The sequence below is a fragment of the Rhododendron vialii genome, chromosome 3a, assembly GCF_030253575.1.
Source record: "Rhododendron vialii isolate Sample 1 chromosome 3a, ASM3025357v1".
Classification (NCBI taxonomy): Eukaryota; Viridiplantae; Streptophyta; class Magnoliopsida; order Ericales; family Ericaceae; genus Rhododendron; species Rhododendron vialii.
This window is the reverse complement of record NC_080559.1, coordinates 28,631,017-28,653,954: the sequence shown is the minus strand read 5'-3', so window position 1 is coordinate 28,653,954 and position 22,938 is coordinate 28,631,017. Positions and strand designations below refer to the sequence as shown.

Here is a 22,938-nt window from a genome sequence, read left to right as displayed (position 1 = left end):
ATAGATCCTACCAATCCTCGAAAGCTAGCCAATTTGCCAATAAGTAGATTTATTATGTGCTTATAAGAAGTTGTAAACATTATACACGAGAGTTTTGATATTCCTTCAGGCTACCACGGGGATGAGCCACCAGAATGACTGCGCAACTCCTCTTATAGATCTAGTATATCGAAGAATGAAAGCAACTCAATATACATAATACATCTGCGAAAAACCTAACAATTCGGCAATACATTTAACCATTGTATCTACGCCTCTGTGGTAGCAAGCCGATTATGAACCGAGAAACCCTTTGTAGTCTATTATGATACATATGGGGTGCTTCACTTAACCAAGTTCATGCTGAAATCCCAGAGCTTCTTTGCCAAGTTGACATCCGTACCATGTTTACTTGCTTTTGCCAAGTTGCTGTCTGCAAAATATTCGCCAGTTATCCCCTTGACTTGAGGATGCAATGCCACATAGCATGTCGTTGCCGCCCCCTACAGACATATATCATGCAGCGAAAAACAAAATCAAAACCTGAAAAACGTGTGCAGAAGTGAAAATAAGAAAATACATGTGCTTTTCCATTCTCTTTCCCATTCTACTCTTCCAACAAAGCAATGTTGTTCCTATCTTAAAAAAGACAAAAATGGGAATCAAAGGATCTAAGAAAACTGGTAATTTGCAAGTCGAACATTCAGTCACAAAATGAAAACAATCTATTTATAAATCTGCATTATGTGTATGTATTTGAGTCCAAGACAAGGCTTACCTGCTGAACATTCTTCAGCACATAAGAACCAAGCTTGCTAACAAGACCTGCACCAAACAGAAAAGCAGCACAAGATAGCAATGGGTAAGTGTTCGAATCCTTGGCTGCTTGCAATTAGAGTTGAAGATAATTCTTCTAGAGCAGAGGACTTCAAGAGTCACATATACTGACAGCCTAACATTGACATCAAACAAAAAATGGGATAACAAATGTAGCACTTTTAAACTAAGGATGCCTCATCGCAATAGCATAACACTACCATCTTATACGTTAACAATTATGATACAAGGTCCATGGGGAAATTGTGGCCAACTGGCCTCGGAATTTAAATAGGAAGTTTTTTTTTTTTTTTTTGCAGAAAAGTTTATATTAGATGAGGTAACCTGATCATTTGAAGTAAGCAGAGACAAGCATTCCAAAGGCATGGTACGAAAGCAAGAACGACGGAAACTAAACTTGAAACAAGTAAAAACCTGGGTACAACATGGATGTACATGACTACGGTGCAACCGAGCAAATATAACAAATGATGATGGTGACTCAACACAAAAAAACACATACACGCAGAGTATACGTACATATGGCTGATTCCTATATCCAATCAAGTTGACAACATAGGGTCAATGGGTGTAGAAATACCTTCAACAAAGCTGAAGTGACGGAAGAGATTGGTAGTAACTGGTCCCGGGTGAAGTGAATTTGCAGTTATTTCTGACCCATCTTCCTGTTCAACAAAGACAATAAAATACTTGAGTATCTATCTAGTCAGAGTAAAGTCTACATGGGAGGTTCTGGCATCCTATAAAAGCACTTGCGTACTGAATGTCATACTCACAACAAAATTAAAACTAACACTGGTAAAGATTTTTGTGTAGAAGGATTTAATGGACAATCTATTTACTGCAAAAATGATAGCTTCATAAGTTTTTTTGAATTTTTTTTTTTTTTTGGTGTGGGAACACCATTTATCCAATAGCTTCGTAAGTTGAAATTCTTTTTCTTCCGAAAATTCATGGCCATTGACTAACAAGATAAAGGAATTATGTTGTTATTCCTTTAAGCCAGAGATTTAGGCCCATACGACCAAAAAATCAATAAAAGAGTGGAGAAAGGAAGTATTCAAAAGTTGAGTCTAATAGCGACCCAGAATTCTCTCTTTTAGAGTCAATAAGATGCATTATTAGGGCATACCAATAATTAAACAGAACAGAAGAAAAAGCAACGATATCTACTGAAAAGTAATTTTACTAAGTGGTACACACCCACCATCAGTCTACAGGAAAAAATTGAAATCAAAGGATAACTAATCTAAAAGTTCAGCGGATACCTTTAAGTGCCTAGAAAGCTCATTAGCATGCAAAACATTAGCAAGCTTGGATTGGCCATATGCTAATACACTGCTGTACCTGTATGCATATAACTAACCCAACTTTAAAAAAAAGATAAAGGTTATTCATTTCAGATAGTTATTCACTTATTGGTGGATAGGAGCATATTCTGGATCGAATACATCAATTTTTTCAATTGCAAGTGCACATATGTGCAATGCAACTATCCTCTACATGTATGGGTATGGATATGACTCCGAGGGTTAAAATTTAGTAGCATAAATATGGGGTTAGAATCCGAAAACCCAATAATAAAGGGGTTTGAAAAGTCTAAAGCAGGCTCACCTTAGGTTGCTCAGACACTGATCTAGGGCCACAAGTTATTTCATTTGACCAAAGAGTAATGCCTACTACGTCACATGGGTATATGCATAAGAACGCTTTGACAAGAGATGAATTGAACTGATGACTAGAAAAAGTAAAACTTCAATGATATTCAACATGTTTAAAATAAGACAACAGAAATCTTTGATAAACAAGTGCATTTGTAATTAAATTTTGAAGTATCAAATCAGAGAGACACAACTAATGGTGTGGTTAACATTGGTGTTTTGTCGTTAAGAACTTAATATTGATAAATGATAAACCCATGCGCCAGTGGAACTAAATTTTCAGGCACCGGATTAGATGGACACAACCAACTGATTGTTTAATGTTGGTGTGTTATACAATTACAGCTTATTTACAGTATCACACCATGTTGACTATGGTAAAAATAGTAGTAACAGCCATGCCAATAAAGGGGAAAAAACTTTCAGATGTCAAAACCGTATGTAGATTGTTAGTGTCAAGCATGGGCAGTTCACTCAGATTTCTAACTGACATGCATTATGAAAACTTTTTTGAGCACAAAAAGACAGTTTGTTTGCACATGATGATGAACATTTCCACTCCGCAATTAGTACATATTTAGCTGACAGTAGCATGTACTACTCTAGAATGTGTTCAATTAACCTCAGATCAAAGGGAACAAACACTTACCCTGCTTGATCATTAATTTTATCAAAGCGCATTCCTTCACCGTACGTATACTTGTGAGCCATTGACGAAACATTCACAATTCTTCCCTCTTTTTTCATTTTAACTGATGTTTTCTTCATGGTGTCCAACAACAGATTTGTCAAAAGAAAATGACCTGCAATGTAGTTCTAATAAATATCAATACGGTCGGAAATTATTTTTAAGTTCCATAGTCCAAAGTGCAAGTGCACGAACAACAATTACATGTTGCCTATTGAAAGCAGAGAGGATTCGTATGTGGAAACTTTATATCAAACCCAAAAGCATAAGCAATTAGGTGGAGGTTCCAACATTCTATTAAGTGAACTGTGAAACCCCATTCCATTCCCAAGCTATGTGGGGTTCTATTCTTTAACATCGTAATCGTATTCTATCTCTCAAGACATATCATAATAGGAGAGAGTGCGAAGATTACGTTATATTTTCACTGTACGTCTTTAGTTCCGTAGTTTCATCTGTTCTGCAAAGTTTTAACAATTCTTTTCCCTAATTAGAAGATGAGTTACACCTCCAAGCGCATTACAATAACAATTATCATTGAACAAGGAATATCGAAAATCAGGATCTTCCGTTTTTTGCCTCATGGTGAATAAGGACTAAAGAGAAAAGCATACCTATGTGGTTCGTGGCAAACTGTAGTTCTATGTTGTCTTTGGAAAGCATGAAGGGAGTTGCCATTATTCCTGCATTGTTACTTACAATAAAGAAGGCAACATTTAATCATCATCTCCAATTAAGGTAAAGATGCACTTAAAAGAGGAAGCATTACAAGAAGATATCTATAACTATGACGCAAAAGTAGAGACAATGTGATTTACTGCTCCTATCATTCTCTTACATTAGAAGGTTTAGAGGAAGATGCGAGGAATTGAACTCTGATGCAAATTTTCTAACAGATGCCATTGAACTGAGATCCAACTCCATGGCATCAATCTTTGCAGCTGGAATTTCTTTCGCTATAGCTTCTTTAACCCCTTTGCCTGCTTCCATATTCCTGACACCCATGACAACATGGACACCACGCAATGCAAGAACGCGGGTAGTTTCAGTGCCAATACCACTTGATGCTCCTGTGTGCAGGTAAAAAAATAACAGCGAAAAAATTCCAAAAGTAGTGAGATGCAGTACCCCATTCATTTTAGCTAGTGTTTTCCTGATGAAAGGGTTTACACAAAGAAGAGTGACAAATGGCTTTTGGCCCAAGGAAAGTTAAAAACTAAAAAGATAATAATAGTCTTGAGACCAACCACAAAATTCATGTGCTCTGCTGAAAGAACAGCATGGGTGGTTAAGGAAAAAAGAAGAAGGAAGTAGGCCCTGTTTGATCTACAGATTAGAGGGTGGGATTGAATCACAAATCCTGTGGGACACGCATTTCCGCTTTTGGGTGCATGTAGACGTATTACTTATCTATTGGATAACCAATCTCGCAAAAAAACAAGAATATCGAATGATAGGCTGTTTGACATTGATAATCCCAGAGAATGGGATTACTCCGCTTAGTCGTGGGGGTTTTGTATCATTATCCCCTCCCTCAATTTAGTCCGGGTTTTGTATCATTATCCCCTCCCTCAATTTAGTCCACCAATCAAGCAAGGCCTAAAGGCAACAAATAATGCTCAAAACCTCGTGCACATCTGCCACAAATTCTGGGTTCACAATAATCGAGTAGATTCATGTGAGGCCGTGGTAGAAGTATTATATGACCACTTGATGGCAAAGCAAAAGAAATTTGACATCTGTCTCGAAGATACCTTGCTTCAAATTATGTTAAGCTTCCCAATCTACAGCTAAAGAGAAAACCCGACCCTGTAGCCATTAGTTCTCAGTACATTCTTCCTGGTTATAGCTATACCAAAACTTTCATGTGTATGTCTACCTGTTGCGTATCGGGAGTTGGGTTTGAAAGGTGTGCATCTATTGTTCTCTAACTCTAATCCGGTAGCAAGGAATTCGAGAACAACATATGCAACTGGGTTGTGTGAATGAAAAGTGAGGCCTCAAATGTTGTGCAAATAACAATCATTTGCTGAATTTTTTGGGTTTTTTTTTTTTTAATTTTATGAGGCAGACTCATGGTGTTCGTACATCAATTTTGTGTTAGAGAATAAGTACTCCTCCTACGAGTAAAAAGAAACTCAATCTTTAATTCATTGAGTTTGAAGGCTGGAGATGCTCTAAGTACTCCTCCTACGAGTAAAAAGAAACTCAATCTTTAATTCATTGAGTTTGACCAATGATTTGGAATGTTTTCTGTGAAAGAAATGGAAACGGAGAATCTTGAGACAAACCCAGCCACAGTAAACATCAAAACAAAACTGAATACTCGTGAAAAAATTGATATTCAGTAGAGCGAAAATTAAACCCAGAAACTAATCTTAATAGAAAGAAAAGCCACAGAGCAAAACCAGCGATGAAGAGTGTGACCTGTAACAATGGCAGTAAGGCCAGAGCCGTCGATTCCCTCTGTGACTTCCTCAGCTGTAGAAGAATAAGAGAACCCAGAAGGCCCTTTTCTCCTAAACCACCACATTTTCTCCTCTCTCTCTCCCTCTCTCTCGAATTTGGATGATAATCAACCACCGTGACCAACTTTTTAAACTTCACCAGTTTTGTTTAACTTGTGTAAAAATTACTACTCCATAAATAGTACTCTCATTTTTTAATCTTCAAAATGAAGCCGCAGACTTCAACGGGCAACTGGTAAGGTTTTTTAATGGGAGTAATAATTTACGGCAGAAATCCCTCCTGTATATAAAGAGCCAGTTGGGCTTTTGAGTTTTGGTACGGGGATATTACCAAAACACCCCCCATCAAAACAATTTTGACATTGGTTATTTGTTGTGTTTGTCAAGACGTGGCAGAGTGATGATCTAACACACAGTAAAGTGATCTTCGTCCAAACCGTACACGTGGATTATTCATCCTTTTGTTTTTTTCAATCGTTCTACCTTCACACTCACTTACACACTCATACTCACAATAGGAGGTGGAGCCCGTACACACGTATTATGAGTATGAGTGTGTAAGTGGGTGTAGAGTTAGAATTTTCCTTTTTTTTGGGGATTGTCAGTAGTGCTACAAGTGCAGCAAATCCTGTACAACAATCGTGTACAGATCCATTTTTTTGCCCGTCTCGAGTTTCTCAAACATAATTGGAACCGCTAATTTTGTTCAAAATATATTGTTTAGTGTTTTTGTAAAAAATCATCTCAATCCGGTAAGGGCGTTTACGAATCATCCAACTTTGCTTCAGAAATTAAGGCCAAATTCTAAAGCAAAGTTGTATAATTCATAAACGTCTTTATTTATCAATTTCGGATTGAAATTAGACCTTAAGCAAAATTTTGAACAAAATGAGCGGCTCTGATTATTTTTGTGGGTCCGAGACAGGCGCAAAACGAATATGTGCATGGCTGTTGTACAAGGTTTGTTGTACGGTTGTACCCTTGGCATTATTGATTGTTCATCCATTTGAAGTATAATCTCCATTTTCCCCTTAGAGAGTACAGAAGAACCAGGAGAAGACATAGAGCCACAGACGCCGCCGTCGCTCAATTGATGCTCGTCAAGGCTGTTTAATGTTTTCTTCTACTTTCTTTCTACGGTGCTTGAATTTGATTGCAAGACGCGCAGGTCAGTTCAGTTGCTGCACTCTGGAACTCCAATTTCATGCTGGAAACTCCAATTTAATTTCCTCCTTTTTTTTTTGGCTTCTATTTGCTTGCATGTACCATTCGTATTCTTGAAAGGACAAATTCAGACGAGATGAACTCTGCATTTCTAGGTTCCGTATACTTTGCTTCAATTGACCACTCTGGAATTCAGTTTGGATTTGGAATTCAGTTTGGTTTCAGTTTGGTTTCCTCTCATAAATAGTATTGCATGTCCTCAGTTGATATGGTAGCAATATGGAGAGATGGGCACCAGCTGTTTGATTCAATGCCTCAATGAGTATTACTTTTTGGAAATGATCCAAAACTCAAGCTAAACGTTAATTCAGATTCTAAGTTGCTAAATAGGAAAAATGTCGGAATCTTTTTTCTTTCCAAGAGTTGTTCTAAGCTTAGATATGGTCAATTATGTTTAGGATTGTTAAGGAAGTTTTCATCATTAGTGATTGCATGTAGAATTGCAGATTATTAGTTTTAGTTGAGACATAGATTCCGCATTTCAGATAATTAAATGGACGATGAAGTGCAAGAATTGCGGAATCGACTGAGACGAGAAGCATATGCTAATAGGCGGCTAAAAAAGCAGAGTGAAATTTGAAGTACTGTTGACCGATGCTTCTGGTTCGATAATTGCAACAATGTTTGAGAATCATGCTGAAGAATATTTGTTAGTTGATGGGAGAACACTTCTGAACTATGCTGCAGAGGTGAATTTCAATTCTGCAAGTTAGATTAAATTCGCAATTCCAGATTTCTATTGGACAACTGAACAACAAATTCTACCCTTAACAGAACAACCAAAATATTGTTGATATCTTCCCAAAAGTGGCCATAGAAAATGAATACCTGATCCAATTGATACCATGAGAATACCCATCCCATGGTGTCAAGCTTCTCACATACAAAATCAAAAGCATCAAACCTGCCTTGAGTAAAGATAACTCAAAGGAAGATCCAGCAACAAAGACAGAAAAACCTCCATTAGTTGAAACCAAAGTGAAGAACAAGCTCTTCCAAGAAGATGACCATCCCACAACCATATCAGAAGAAACTCTTGAATCACCATAAAAGCCTAGCTCAGTAAGCATGCTAAAACTAGAACTAATCACCTACTTTATTTTGGTAGGCATTGTCGTTGGCGTATAGTCTTTTGATTTACGGTTCCTTGCTACCACCACAGCTGTATATATCTGATAGTAGCTGTTCTGAGGCATTGTGCCTTCCTTTTTGTAACAATTGCTACTATCCCTTCCAAACCGGAGCTGTTGGTGTATAGCCTTTTGATTTGTGTTTCAATTTCTTTGTGTTGGGCCTCAATTGCATGCCTTGTGCGCAATCATCTCACTAGTTATTAATAATGTGGCCCTTACGTACATATTAAGGCTCCATTTTCCTTAAATCTTTTGTCTTGTATTTTTTGATTTTCATAATATTTTGTTTAACTTTTTGCGTACACGTAGGGATTAATTATTGGCTGGACGAGAGAAATAAAAAAACAATAAATATGTGGACCGAAATTAAAAAAGTTCATATAAAACGACATAGATTGCCAGAAATACCAACTATTTAGTAGTATGTTTTTTATTTTTTAATCCTTTTTTTTCCTTTGGTTTTGGTCAAATTTTCTAATTTTTAGACTAATCTCGTCGACATGAATGATTAATAACAAAAAAACTAACGTGAATCTATCAAAAATTCAAAAAAAAATGATCAAAAATGCCAAAAATTTAGGAAGAATGGTTGATAAGGTGGATGTCGCACTTGTGTGACTAAGGAGTAAAGATGTGGCGCAATATTTCAATAACTTCACCGTTTTCCTAAAGATGAGAGGGAAAGATTTTACACATCGCACTGACATTGGTTAGCTCAAGTGATAGCAATCTTTTGATACGATAACTCAAGATGTTCGAATCAAGTTATGTGCACTTTAACTAATTTTTGAAGAATCAATTGAGCCGTCCATTAGCTGGACTAATTAAACCAGAACAATTGAACAAAGATCTGTGTGGACCGACCCTCAAAAATTGTACTCTCTCTGTCCCGATTTGTTTGTCCATTTTTTGGAACTCAACTTTTTTAAAGAACATAATGATTACACTTACAAACACTCAACTTTCCAACATTTACCCTTTATAAACTTTTTTAAAAAGTTACTTTTTTTTTTGAACAAAGCAAGGGGCAAAAAGGACATTTATTTCATTAAAAAGTCAAATGGATAAATATTTTGGGACATAAAAAAGTCAAAAAGTGGACGAACAAATCAGGACGGAAGGAGTACTAAAAAACAACTTGTACATATGCAGAGTGTACGCCACCAAGAAAAGGAATTTTGGAGACCCCATGCATTGTACTACTATTATCATAGTTATTGATACCGTTCCGTACCGGCCGGTACGTATCGTTTTGATGAAGAATCGGTACCCTAACCCCCCAATTTCGTGCCGGTCTCAATACCAGTTCTTACCAGTCGGTACCGGACTTTTCGAAAAATACCAGCCGGTATCGGGATACCAGAAATTCCGGCCAAAATTTTGCAGAGTGTATTTTTTTTTTACGTTACGTTATTCTTTTTTGGTCCCAAAAAAAAAAAACGTTTCAGGATTTTTTTTCCCAAAAAAATTAAAAAAAAAAATGTTTTTCAAAATTTTAGCAAAACATGGGCTTTGTAACGCCCCCAATTTTGGGTACGTTAAATGAGGCATTTATTATATAATAAAGAGAGTCTGGCTCATTATTACATCATAAATACATCATAAGGAAAAGGTACATTTATTCAACAAGAAAGGAACTCGGGTTCCTAACACTACTCTGCTTGCTCTTCCATCCTAGCAAGCTCCTCTGCTCCAAAAGCTTCCACGGTGTACATCTTATCCTGTTCATCTAAGGAGTCTGACACATTATACCAGCGTCGCCACCGATATAATATGTCAGGGTCACCAAAAGGTAACACCGTGAGCTACAACGCTCAATAGAACAAACTCATACCCGCTAACCCATAACTTACAAACAACAGGTTATACAATCATCGATTTCCACATGATACATGTATATACAGCTAACAATGACACATCCACATTCGTTAATCATCTATCGTTGGTGTCCAAGATTTTCGTGTTTCTCCTACGCGACTCATCGTAGACCGTGTCAACATTTCAACCTTTCAAAATCATTTGTATTGGCTCCGTACCGCGGATAACCAAGCTACACACCCAACCTTTCAAAATCATTTGCATTGGCTCCGTACCGCGGATAACCAAGCTACACACCCAACCTCGGTTCCGCCGTTCCGGTCTCCCGAGTATCCTCACAATGGTTCCGCCGCACCGGGTTCCCATTGGTACACAATTGCATTGGCTCCGTAACGCGGATAACCAAGCCACACACCCAACCTCGGTTCCGCCGTTCCGGTCTCCCGAGTATCCTCACAATGGTTCCGCCGCACCGGGTTCCCATTGGCACACAAAACACACACCACACAATGGGCTACCATGTCCGGCCACATTGCGGTTTCCAAAACATTTCACCTTTTCAAAACACGTCTTTTTGTTAACCACACCCTAGGTGTCATGTTTCTAACTTTCTCGATTTCCGTGTCACGTTTTCATGCATAGACTCCGCGGTAGGACTTTTCGCATACGCAACCATAAATCATTCATTGTAATCTAACAAGATCATCCAATTCTATATTACTAAGCATGCTTGAAAAGATCAAAATATGAATACTTCAAATCAAGCGTTAAAATCTTATCTTTCGAAAATCGTTATATCTTACTTTTTGAGAAATTCAATACAACATATGTTTATTCAAGACAAAGTCATTTATCCAACATGTTCATACCTCCATTAGTGAGATAAACTTATTGACAATCATGCATTTTAAACGATAAGCTTATTCACTTGAAACCAAACAATAGATAATCTTATCTACGATATTGATACTTTGAATCAAGAACATGCTACTTTCTAACGTAGATTCTATACTATACGTAGAGTTATTGGACTAGGGTTCTACGTATACTTAGGGAAGTGAGTAGAGAAAATCTACATGATCGTAATGTCATTTCAAGATTTTGTAAAACGAGCTTGCTATTTATTCCTAATACTTTAACTTGCCCTATCATAAGCAAAATAACTAAAGTTATACTAGGGAAAATGAGTAGAGATTTATCTACCTTGATCCGAAACTTAGTCGGGGCCGAATAAGCTAGTTGGAAGATTTCTACGGGCGGTGAAACTTGCAAATCTGGACCAAACTTTGGATGGCAGTAACTCGATCAATATTTGGCCGAATACGATCGTTCTTGGGTCAAAGTTGAAGCTCTCGAAGTGCTCTACGACTTTCGTGAAGGAAGTTGATCCTAGAAACTACTTTAGGTAGGAGAAAAATGGTGATAAAGGCAGAGACAGTATGCTGTCTGGAAATGGAAATCCGAGATTTTTACTGAACTTCGGATGCCAATATCTTTGTCATTTCTTCACCGATTGGGATGGTTCTTGGGTCTAACTTGAAGGTTTCGAAGTGCTCTACAACTTTCTCGAAGGGAGTTGGTTCTAAAAACTACTTTAAGCAGGAGAAAAATAGAGATTCGTGGAGGGCAGTAAGCTGCCTGGAAAAACAGAAATGGTTTCTAGAGAGAAGTGAGAGCAAGAAGTGATGGTGTGAATTGAATGGAAGGCATGGGGTGCTATTTATAGCCAACACTTGAGCTCCTCCTCCCTCCTCTATGGCCGGCCCCCCCCCTTCTCTCCTTTCTCCCATGGATTTGCTCCATTGTCATGTCCAATCAAGCTTGAAAGCATGCCAAGTCTTCCATGAGTTGTCACTTCCATTGTTGGCCAAATCTTTAGGTCATTATGAAGGGTTTTGGACTTGTCAAGTCTATGGGGAGGTTGCTTGCAAGAAGGAATATAATCATGGCCTAGCTTTGTACTTTGAAAGACTAGAATGGGTTGGCATGTAGTCAAAAAAATAGGCTTAAGGCTATAAATGTTGCTTGTGTAAGTAATCAATACTCATGCACACACTCCATCTCACTCTCTCACTTTCGGCCTCTCTCTCCCTCTCTCTCACGGTTCTCTCTCTCTCTCTCTTGGTCTATATATATATGTGTACAAGTATATATATGAGTGTCTAGGAAAGTAAGTCTAGGATTATTAGGTTTAAGGCTAAAATCTTAGGGTTGCATGCATGCATGGTTAGGTTAACTAGTCTTGGAAGTAAAATGATGATATTCTTGGCCCATGATTTTGTATGGTCAAATCAAAGCCTCATTGGCAACTTAATTGCTATTAACCAATGGTCAAAAATTCTCCTAGCATTTATTAACCATTGGTTAAAGAAGGTAAGTATGGGCTTGAATGACTAGTCAAATCTAGGTTCTCATTATGGCAAGTCTAAGGTTGCTTCTTTTGGAAGCAAAATGATAGGATTCTTGTATGACTTGTCTTGTCATGCATTTTGGCAAGTCAAAGGTCTAATAACCAAGGGACAAAAATTCCCCTAACAATTATGGACCAAGGGGTAAAGGGATATTGGTAATAATTTGATATGACTAGTCATGGAAATCTATTGTCCAAGGGATAATATTTTCCCTAACATTTATGGACCAAAGGTTAAAGTTTTCCCTTGCCTTTATTATCCAATAGGTAGGGTAAGTAATGATGCTAGGTAAAGTGAAATGACTAAACATAGGAATAAAATGATTACTCCTATAGTCTAATGGTTCAATTAGGGTTCGGGGGTTCAAAAGGCTCAAAGACGGTCAAAAAGGTCCATCTAGGATTAGGAAATTGTAACTAGATTGAAACGGTAATTAAGGTTTTCTAACGAATTGGTTGGAAACTAATTCTACTTGCCAAGTAGGATTTCTAGCCAAGAAATATAATTTAAAGATTTTATTTTAACTCACTAGAAAAAAACTACGAGTGCTTCTACAAGCATACTTGTCTTTAGTAAATGACTAGATTGCTCGGCGTGAAAGATATAATTTTATAAGTTTCAAATCTAATTATGACGGATTATTAAAATTAAAAAGAAATTTTTAGTAGCAAATCCAAGTAATTAAAATAAAATTTAAATATTTAACGAAATTTTTATTTACCAAAAATCAGGGTCGTTACAGGCTTAACTATAGTATGTGCGCGAGGCTCAGATCCCGAATTTGCACCCCCCTCGCACGAATAACCCGTGATGCGCACCCGGTTAATTGGGTTCCGAATCAGTTTTTCCAAATTGCCTTCGGCTACGGTACATTTTTCCGAGCGCGCGAGACCTCTCATTGAGTTCTCATTCACAAGTTCACTAGTGTGCAAAGTAATTTAAAGTGGAAAAGAGTTTTGTAACTAAGCAATATGAGACTAGATATTTTATGATGAATTGTATAATATGGGAGATTTTTTTGAATTATAATTATATATAATTATTATATATATTGTAGTTGCGGTAAATTCGAAACGGTACCCGGTACCTGACCGGTACCGGTACGTACTGTACCAGTAAGAAAATCTGTATCTGGTCCAAAACGGTATTCAGAACTATGACTATTATGCACCTTACAATTTACTCGAGAAGAAAGAGTGTGTGTCCAAGGTCAAGATAGTTGATGGAGATTGATCAGGCCCCATTCCGTTAAGATTTTTATTTTTTAAGTACTTATTTCTCGCTTTACAAAACAGGTCATTCTTTCATAATATATCACATTTAATTCAAAAAATAACTATTTATTTTTTCTTAGCAGAACGGACCTGAGATGACAATTTATTCTAGAAGAAAGAAAAGGGATTGGGCATATATATGGATTGTTTGTATTTGTAGAGTCCGTTTCCAGTGAGGGATCCCGCACGGGCTTACCGTGCGGGACTCCCCTTTCCCGACCGAATGGCAACAATCCGAGCCGCTCAAAGTGATCAGAACGTGATTTTAAGGGTACTCGTGAGAAATCAGCAAAAAAAATGATCGGAAAGGGCTTGATCCGAACAGTTTTTTATTGAACGGTTTAGTAAAAAACTGCTCGGATCAAGCCTTTCCCGATCATTTTTTTGGCTGATTTTTCGCGGGTACCCTTAAAATCACGTTCTGAACATATTGAGCGGCTCGGATCATCGCCATTCGATCGGGAAAGGGGAGTCTGTGGGCAGCGTGCCCTTCGGAATTTCCGGATTCCAAAACGCAAGGGGCCCGATCGAGGGAGCGCGAGCGGGGAAGCAAGCGCTCGTAAAATACAGAGTTGCCACTTGGGTTTGAAGGTCCGACACCCAAGGAACCATATTTCGAAGCGCTTGCCGCACTGATTGATTTGAAAAAGTTAAGGAACCAGTCCGTCATAACCATATCTGGGTTCGGGAGCCAGGTTACGAGAGGGGAAGGGTTTTATGGCATCCCTCTCGTCCAATCCGGAGATCGGTCTCTACTTAGGCATTTGCGAAAAACGTTTGTTTTGCGATTCTGTTTCATTAATCAATTTTTAGCCAATTAGGGCGGGGAACAGTTAATCGGGGATTTAAAACTGTAACAGTTTGCAGGATGTGATAGATATGGCATGGATGGGCGAGATAACAAATAGTAAATGGAATAAAGTCCAAAACGTCGATCATACATCAAGACGGTGCTGTGTATGACTTTGGCACGAACAAACGGCCGGCTTGCATGCGTGAATCCATCTGCATGCAAGCAAACCGTCGCGCGACAATACCATACACTCGCGCGAGTGTTGATGCCTCACCAATGGTTTGAATTTTACTCCCTTCTGGGCTCTGGAAGGACCAGTGCTCACCCAGGTGCAAACCAAGCAGTTTATAAGTACTTGAAAGTAAACAATATTACAACAAACAGATGGAAATATTATGGAAACACGACCCCTAAACAGTGGGGGTGTCTAAACAGAGGCCAAGGCCAAGCTGCTCATGCAAGGGCAGTCCCTGAAAAACACAGAACCGTCGCGCGACAGAGTGATACAGGTGCGCGATTGTTCAAACTGGACTTCCAGGAATTGCTTTGCATACTTAGGGCTCTGAGACATGTTCAAGAGCATCCCAAGAGCATTCCGAACCAAGTGAAGTTATAAACTAAGCTAAATGATGATTTTTAATATGCAAAACAGTGAACTAATACTTTTAAAAGACTTGAAAGCAATTATGAACACAACAATAAACTTAAAGACCAGCATCCCTTCCCCGCGTGGTCCAATCTCATGCAGACAGAACTGTCGCGCGAGTGTGTGGGACTATCGCACGAGGGAGTGCTTGGTAATGGCTCTTGAAACCTTGCTAGCTTTAGGGCCAGAACTGGTATTGATTACCAGCCTTGACCCTGCCAGCCCCCCTCAGGGGTTCGAATAGTGAGCAGAAAGGTATTATACCTTTGCTTGAGTGTCTTGGAGATGGCTTGAAGGAGGTGGTGAGGCTTGGAGAGTGATTATGTGGGAGTGAGTGTAATATGGGGTGCTTGTGTTTAAGCTTTCCTTCTTCTTTCTTAAGAGAATGTTGGTAACCCTTTGAAATGAAGGATGAGGGAGGGGGGGGGGGGGGTTCTTATAGAAGGAGGAGTTGGTTGGTGGCTAGACAAGGCCATGCAACCAGCCAACAAAGCTGGTCACAATTGCTTGGTGGAGAAGTGGGGTGGCAAAGGTGATGGGAGAATGGAGTAGAGGTGGTGCAAGGGGAGCCCCTCAGAATGCTGTTCAGTCGACGAAACGGGGTCACATAGGCCTGTAGCCCCCTGATCACCACGAAATCAGGGTGAAAATGACAGGTGTTGACCCTCGTGCGATGGTGTGGAAGGGTCGCGCGAGTGTCAAACAAGCCCCGCGAGGGTCAACAGTCAAAACTTTGACTTTGACCACCACCTGGCAAGTGAAGCATCGCGCGATGGTCCTAGTGCATCGCGCGACTGTTAAACCCATGGTCCAGGTTTGGATTCAAGGGTTTTCAGGGTTAAGGATGGGTTCCACACACGCCAAACTCAAGCCATTCCATGTTCTCAAGACTGTTTTCGACCTGATTCATCATTGGGGAAATAAGAAACCGAAAAACGAAGTAAAACGATCGGGAAATCAGATTGGGGTGTCTACAGAGTCCCGCACGGTAAGCCCATGCAGGATCCCTCATTGGAAATTTAGTCTGCATTTGTATTTTTTATTTTTGTTAAGTGCACAAAATTTTATTAGGCTCAAACCAAAAAACAAAGTACAATGGATAGAATCCCCTTACAAGAAACAACAATACATGCAGCCATACTTAACAGCTCTAAACAAGAAAACAAAATCAAAGAACACACTGTAAAAAATTGTACAGATTGCATGATCCTATGAGGCAAGTCCCATATCTCACAAATACTCCGATTTTGCAAGAATTGTTTGTATTTTGTACTTTCAACACATGGTATGAATTTCAAGATCAAACTGAGGGACTTGAGTGCATCCAAGAAACATAGCTGATGCTTCAATAAATTGTACTCAATTTGTACTTGTTTAAAATTGCTTAAATAACTGATTCAGCCATACATTAAGGGCTTGTTTGATAACCTAAATTCAGCACTTAATACTGAATCAATTAAGTAATAAGTGATTCAGTAGGTTTGATAACCACATTTCATATTACTTAACAAATTAAGTACCACTTAAAATATAGGCTAAAAAGTTGAAAAAAATTAAGTAGCTTTGAGCTACTTAATTCTGGCTGAATTTTTGTGTACTTACATTCAACCGTCATACCACCACCACAACCACTTCCACCAACACCTCCACCACTCCACCACCACCACTACCACCACCACCTCCACTACCACCACTCCTCCACCACATCACCACCACCACCACTCCCTCCGCTACCACCACCAACTCCACCACCACCACTTCCTCCACTACCATCACCACCACCAGCTCCACCACCACCACATCACCACCACCAGCTCCACCACTCCACCACCACCACAACTCAACCACAACCACCACCACTACCACTACCACCACCACCACCACATCACCACCACCAACTCCACCACCACCACTTCCTCCACTACCATCACCACCACCAGCTCCACCACCACCACATCACCACCACCACTCCACCACCACCACAACTCAACCACAACCACCACCACTACCATCACTACACCACCACCACCACCGCTCCACCACTCCACCACCATCACCACCACCGCCACTCCCCCACCACTACCATCACTACACCACCACCACCACCACTTCCTCCACTACCACCACCAGCTCCACCACTCCACCACCACCACATCACCACCACCACCACCACTACCATCATTGCACCACCGCTCCTACCACCACTCCACCACCGCTCCTACCACCACTGCACCACCATCACCACCACCGCCACTCCACCACCACTACCACCACTACACCACCACCACCACTCCACCACCACCACTACCAGCACTCCTACTACCTCCACCACTCCCCCACCACCACAACACTACCATTACCAAAAGTATATTGTGACCGTTAGTAAATTAAGATAGAATTGGAACAAAATTAATTCATCATTTTTTTAATTTAGTACTTAATATATTTATCAAACAGCTTTTCAGCTTAAAAATTTCAGCATTCAGTTTCCAGTACTTAATTTTTCAGCTTTCAGTTTCAGTTTTCAGTTTTATCAAACAGCCCCTAACTCAATGAATGTGAATCATTGCTGAGGCTATGTTTGGTTCTCTGTTTTTTTGCAGTAAGAACAAAAAAATAAAATAGAAAATAGAAACACCAATGCGCAGCGGGAGAGGAAAGTTAGACTGAATAACAGAGTAGCTGTAAAGGATTTACTTCCAAAAGATTGACGAAAAGAAACCATTTATCATTCACTCTTCGAAATTTACCGATATTAAACCATAATTAAGCACAACATTGGAGTACTTACTAAGTAGCAATTCCACTACTCCATGAATATAGATGACGGATTACGCGGTCGGAACAAAGTTCCTTTCGTATTTGGCACAAACCAGATTGGAGGCAGAACATTCACGTTAAAAAGGATCCAACAGGTAGTGCGATTGGAAGCTTCCTTCTTCTAAATTGAAGATGCCCGAGTCCTCATCGATCCCCTGACAAACATACGGTGGAATATCGATGTGATGTTGTGCCATGTAGTAAATGCAGTTGGGTAGGCAATCAGGAAACTCTAATGTCGAAACACAAACAGAATGATTGTCACCCAGAAATAAGGCTTGACTGCCTAAGCTCTTAATTGGTACCCATGTAGCAGCAGCCTCTGTCTCCCTAATGAAGTACTGTAGCAACATAAAAAACATGAATCAAAACATGAATCTCCAAGTTTTCCGGATTTCACTATAAGGTTTTACCCAAAACCTTTGCACCAAAAGCAGATCACCCTCTTGTGATTGAACAAGATAAGTGACATGGGCAACATCAGTTTTCTTCGTCAAAGCTTCTATTTTTATACTACTACCGAAGTCAATTTTCACTAGTTCACCCCAATGGGTGACGCATAAAGTCCTCGACCTTGACCTTTACGACAGTAAATAACATCAGAATATACAAATGGCGCGCTGTCAACAAAATTCCATGAATCTTTCCCAGATTCTAATATTGCCAACTGATGCAAAGGACTGTAGATAACCACAACCTCATAATTGTTTGGGCTAAGAAAGGGTCAGACGATAGGACTACCTTCTTTACAAAATGTTCAGGATCATTGTCGATGTAATCTTCATAGTGTCCATGCGGATCTTTTAAAGGCGGGAGGGGTATAGCCCCACCGGTAAAAGGGTTCAAGAGGATTATGACCATGGTTTTGTCCTCCACAGTAAATAACCATCCAAAGGAGGATCCAAGAAACCTCTTATTACAAGGCAGTGGCAATTGCACCCTGTATGTAATTCCCTCGGTAACACTAAACAAACATCGCTCATCTGATTCGTGGTTTTCTTTCGTGTCGATCGTCAACATAGGAAGTTTATTATGACATGCTTTGAGAATGTGTAATCTCTGCTTGCAATCGTCAGTGGCCAGCTCGAGAGCATGGTGACTCCATCGTTTGACAGACGGCGCTGAAACGTTTGTAGTCCGAGAACTTAACAATTTTCTGTAGAATAGAGTACAGGAGGTTTATTGGAAGCCATGCCCAATCTCGATGTGATGAAGCCATTATTCGAAGGGATGAAACCAGTTACAAGAAGGGACAACGCTCTTATGAATGATGACAAAGTTACCATATATATGTAACGTGCATGATCACCCCTTTGTGCTTATAGGAAGCAGCTTTTAGGAAATTCTTTCTTTTGGGGTGCCAGTAATTTTTATTTTTATTTTTTTTTGGGGGAATCGTTTTGGAAATTATTGTTTCACAAGTACTTCCGAAAATTATAGTCACATATTTTCCCTAGTGATTTCTTTCCTTAACCTGCCGAGCGAGAGAAAATTAATGGCACGTGGATGGAGTCATGGAGATACAGTTAATTAATTACCTTATGAAGTTGGAGTCAATCTTGTTTACACATTTGACTAAAATCTACAGTGTCTTACCCGTTCGATGCATGGAATATATATATATATGTATATAAAAGAAAGAAACATCAGTTAGAGTGTTAGACCATTTTCTTGAATCCTGCTATTGGTACCGACAGGTACTGTACTGAAGATGGACAGACGGCCACGCCAGACTATCTTCGGCCACCGAACGGCCAATCCGAGCTTTCCAAAAATTCTATAAAAAAAAAATAGAGTGGGCCTTCGCGGGAATCAACAGCATCCGACATGTATAGGTGTTCGATCCAAACACCCAATTTTTTCGTATATACATGTATAAAAAAAGGCGTTTGAGTCAAGTACTCTACACACATCGGATGCCGTTGATTCTCAGTAGGCCCCCTCGTTTTTTTTTATAGAATTTTTGGACGGCTCGGATCGGCCTTTCGGAGGCCGGAGACGGCCCGGCTGGACCGTCGGTACGATTTCCATAGGGACCCCGTCAGTCCCTTTAGGTTTTCTGCTTTTTCTTGCATATCCTTGGATCAGCGCGTATGACTCTTGGAATATACTCCATTTTCTCGCAAAATGATTAGGAAAATTTTACAACAATAAAAAAAATGAAAAACGAAAAAAAATTAGGAAAATTTTACAACAATAAAAAAAATGAAAAACGAAAAAAAAAAATACAGATCGGTTTCAAGGAGTATTTATTATATTATTGATTGAACTTAGTTTCATTTTCAAGAAAAATAAAGTATATATTTTATATTTTGAAAAAAGTGTAGAACAATGAATAAAAAGATGAAAAAAGAAAAAAGAAAATTACATGTAAGAGAGATAGGTAAGGAGAGAGCTTAATTTTATTTTAGGTAACTACATCCTTATAGTATATACGGAGTAGTATAGATATAGATCTCTGCGCTTTTAAATTAAATGATCGTTAATCAAGTTCAACAAGTAATTTACGGCAGGAAAAAAAAAGTTCAACGCGTAATTGGCTGGTTAAGAGCTCTTTTTTGAGAGAATGACAAGAATTTGATTAGTAACGACGAAAGTATAGTACATAACCAATTAAAACACCATAATTAACAATTAGGAGCACAAATCAACCTACTGCATACCAAAAAAAAAACACAGACGGATCAAACACATGAACCGACAATCGCCTCCACACAATACTCCTTCCATTCCTATTTGTTTGTCTAATCTGGGAAATCAAACTTGAAGACACAATAATTACCATTTGAAAACTTTAACTTTCTAAAAATGTCCTACAATTCAAATTTGACTTGGCACTTCAAATCAAGAGATAAGGGTAAAAAGTTGTTTTGATATGACTGTATGCTTTGAGTTTTCAAATTCAAAAATAGATTCAAGACATTTAAAAGTTTTTTCTAAAAAAAAGAGACAAACAACATGGGACAGAGAGAATTATATAGATAAAGTAGAAAAGTTATTGAACTGAACCATTGCATAGATCCGCTTGTTATATGTATTCACCACACTTGCATTTAGAGATAAGACCATTGCTTGCTTTGCGCGATAACTTTAATTGTACTAAGAAATTAAATTTCTCGAACTTACTTGTGATTGGATATATTAAAATTTGTTGGTGACTAATATTAATAAACTAACGGTCCTACTAATAGGTGCCCTTAAATATAAGAATTGTGTTTATGCGTACTCACAAACCATTGCTTAGCCCTTTTATGAACTAATCATAAATGTTTGTAATACTTTTACCAATGACAATCTTACCCTCATTAATTTAGATGATATCATAATGAAATGGATTTCAATATCTGCACGATAGACTTTTAGTACTTGAAAGTTTTCTTTTTTTAAATTTCTCGATGGAAACATGAAAATTCAATTCAAGTGGGCAATTACTATCTCTCGTAGTATCATTTAGTGAATCGGAAAAAGAAAACAGAATAATTTCTTTGTTATATATGTAAATCAAACAATTACAGTAAAAGAGGGAAACAATTTTATTAACAATTATATTAACCCATGATTCTCAACTTTCAAAGTCTAAAAGAGGGAAAAAATTACAGTAACAATTGTACAAAATGTGAGATAGCAAAAATGAAGATGGACCAAAACTTCAGTTTCTAATACTTCACACAAAAATGGTACGGAAATGTAGAAGAAAAATTTCAAACCTTAGTTTGCTTGGTACCTGTGCAGGTAAAAATCTTTCTGAGTAACTCTAAATAAGGTATGAAGTGCTTGGTTGAACCTTAATCATATGTTTTGTTGAAGTCTTAGAGAAAAGAAAAGTGGCGGGTTCCACTTTCCCTACTCCGCTCATTTTTTTTAAAGATAGAGGAAGATGAAGAGTTATGGTCATTTTTGTAATTCAAAATATTTTTGAACTTTTTTTTTGATGGAATAATTTATATTCTCAATGTGGTTATTAATAGATCTTGAAATGTGTATAACAAAATGTAATTAATGTACTTAAATTTGTGCCCCAGAAGCACCCTTTAGAATTTGCCATAAACTACTAGCAAAAACCTGTACTATGCACGATCAAACTTAATGGGTGGAAAGAGAACCTTCCTCATATGGAGTAGCATAAGAGCATCCACAATGGTAATAATCAAAACCAATAATCAAAATATGTCACTTCAACATTTGATTATTCATTTAATCCATAATCAAACTTAACAACTTCTATTTCCACATTGATTATTTTTGCAATCCTTAACAAAAAAGAAAACCCCTCACAATACACAATGCACATCTGTCCAATCACAAATGAGTTCCAATCACGCACCCGACCACACCAAATTATTCGTCTCGATGAGACGATTCCAATGTGGGATGTTTTTGAATTATTGAGTTTTGAGTTTGGTTATTAGTAAAAGTTATCAAGTTTGATTATAAAATGGGTGAAATTTGATTATTTGCTAAAATACTTGTAACTTTATTTATTTATTATAATGTAGTGTGTTTTTTGAACATTATTATTAAATTTGTTTATCCACACCCATTTGCTTATACAATAGGGATGCTCTAAGTCTCATCAACCATCACAATACTGAGGAATAGAACAATGGTATGGATATTTGTGATCATCAGTATGGTTTCTCGGTCCTTCTGTCTCTCTCCCTCTCCTCTCCTCTCCTTCTTTCTGACCCCCTACCCTAGTGTCTTTGTGCTGATTTCCTTCTATGCCAAACTCTTCGCCGCTGTACATTTTCTCGGCCGCGTTTCTCTTTCTCCGGCTAGAGCTTCCGGTCGATTACTCTTGGGGGTACGTAACCGGCATCTTTTGCCTAACGGCGTGGTCGATCTGGCGGTTTTGGAAGCGTGGCCTCCCGTCGAGTTCACTGTTGGGTGCGTCTAGCGGTTTGGTCGAGCGCTAGCGACAGTTTTTTGAGTTTCTCATCTTCGGCTCGTTTTCTCTGATGGTGTTGGCTCGTGGTGGCCCGGTTGTTTTCTGAAGGCAGCAGTCTGGTGGTGGGCTGTCTGTTTTTGGTGGTGGCGGCGGGTGGATGGCGTTGATCTTAATCTGTATAGAAGATTAAGGTTAGGTTTAGGATTTTCTTGAGATGGAACTAGCCCATTTTGTTGGATTAGTCTTTGTTGTGTTTATTTTTCGATATGAACATTTTAAGCCCACATGTGTTATGGGT

At 38.6% G+C, this 22,938-nt stretch overlaps 1 protein-coding gene and 1 long non-coding RNA gene across 2 annotated transcripts; one reads left to right on the top strand and one right to left on the bottom strand.

Moving 5' to 3' along the window:
• Nucleotides 1-32: 32 nt before the first annotated feature.
• Nucleotides 33-5,892, bottom strand: LOC131319627 (short-chain dehydrogenase TIC 32, chloroplastic-like). The gene is made up of 8 exons (XM_058349983.1): nt 5,593-5,892; nt 4,004-4,235; nt 3,780-3,859; nt 3,127-3,280; nt 2,085-2,163; nt 1,397-1,481; nt 758-804; nt 33-482 (listed from the first exon to the last, which is right to left on the bottom strand). The coding sequence occupies exons 1-8, from the start codon at nt 5,696-5,698 to the stop codon at nt 324-326; spliced, it is 942 nt and encodes a 313-aa protein (XP_058205966.1). The 5' UTR covers nt 5,699-5,892; the 3' UTR covers nt 33-323.
• Nucleotides 5,893-6,653: 761 nt separating this feature from the next.
• LOC131319625 (uncharacterized) lies at nt 6,654-8,156 on the top strand. Its single transcript, XR_009198007.1, has 2 exons — nt 6,654-6,801; nt 7,343-8,156. It is a non-coding gene; the product is annotated as an uncharacterized LOC131319625 (long non-coding RNA).
• Nucleotides 8,157-22,938: the final 14,782 nt, after the last annotated feature.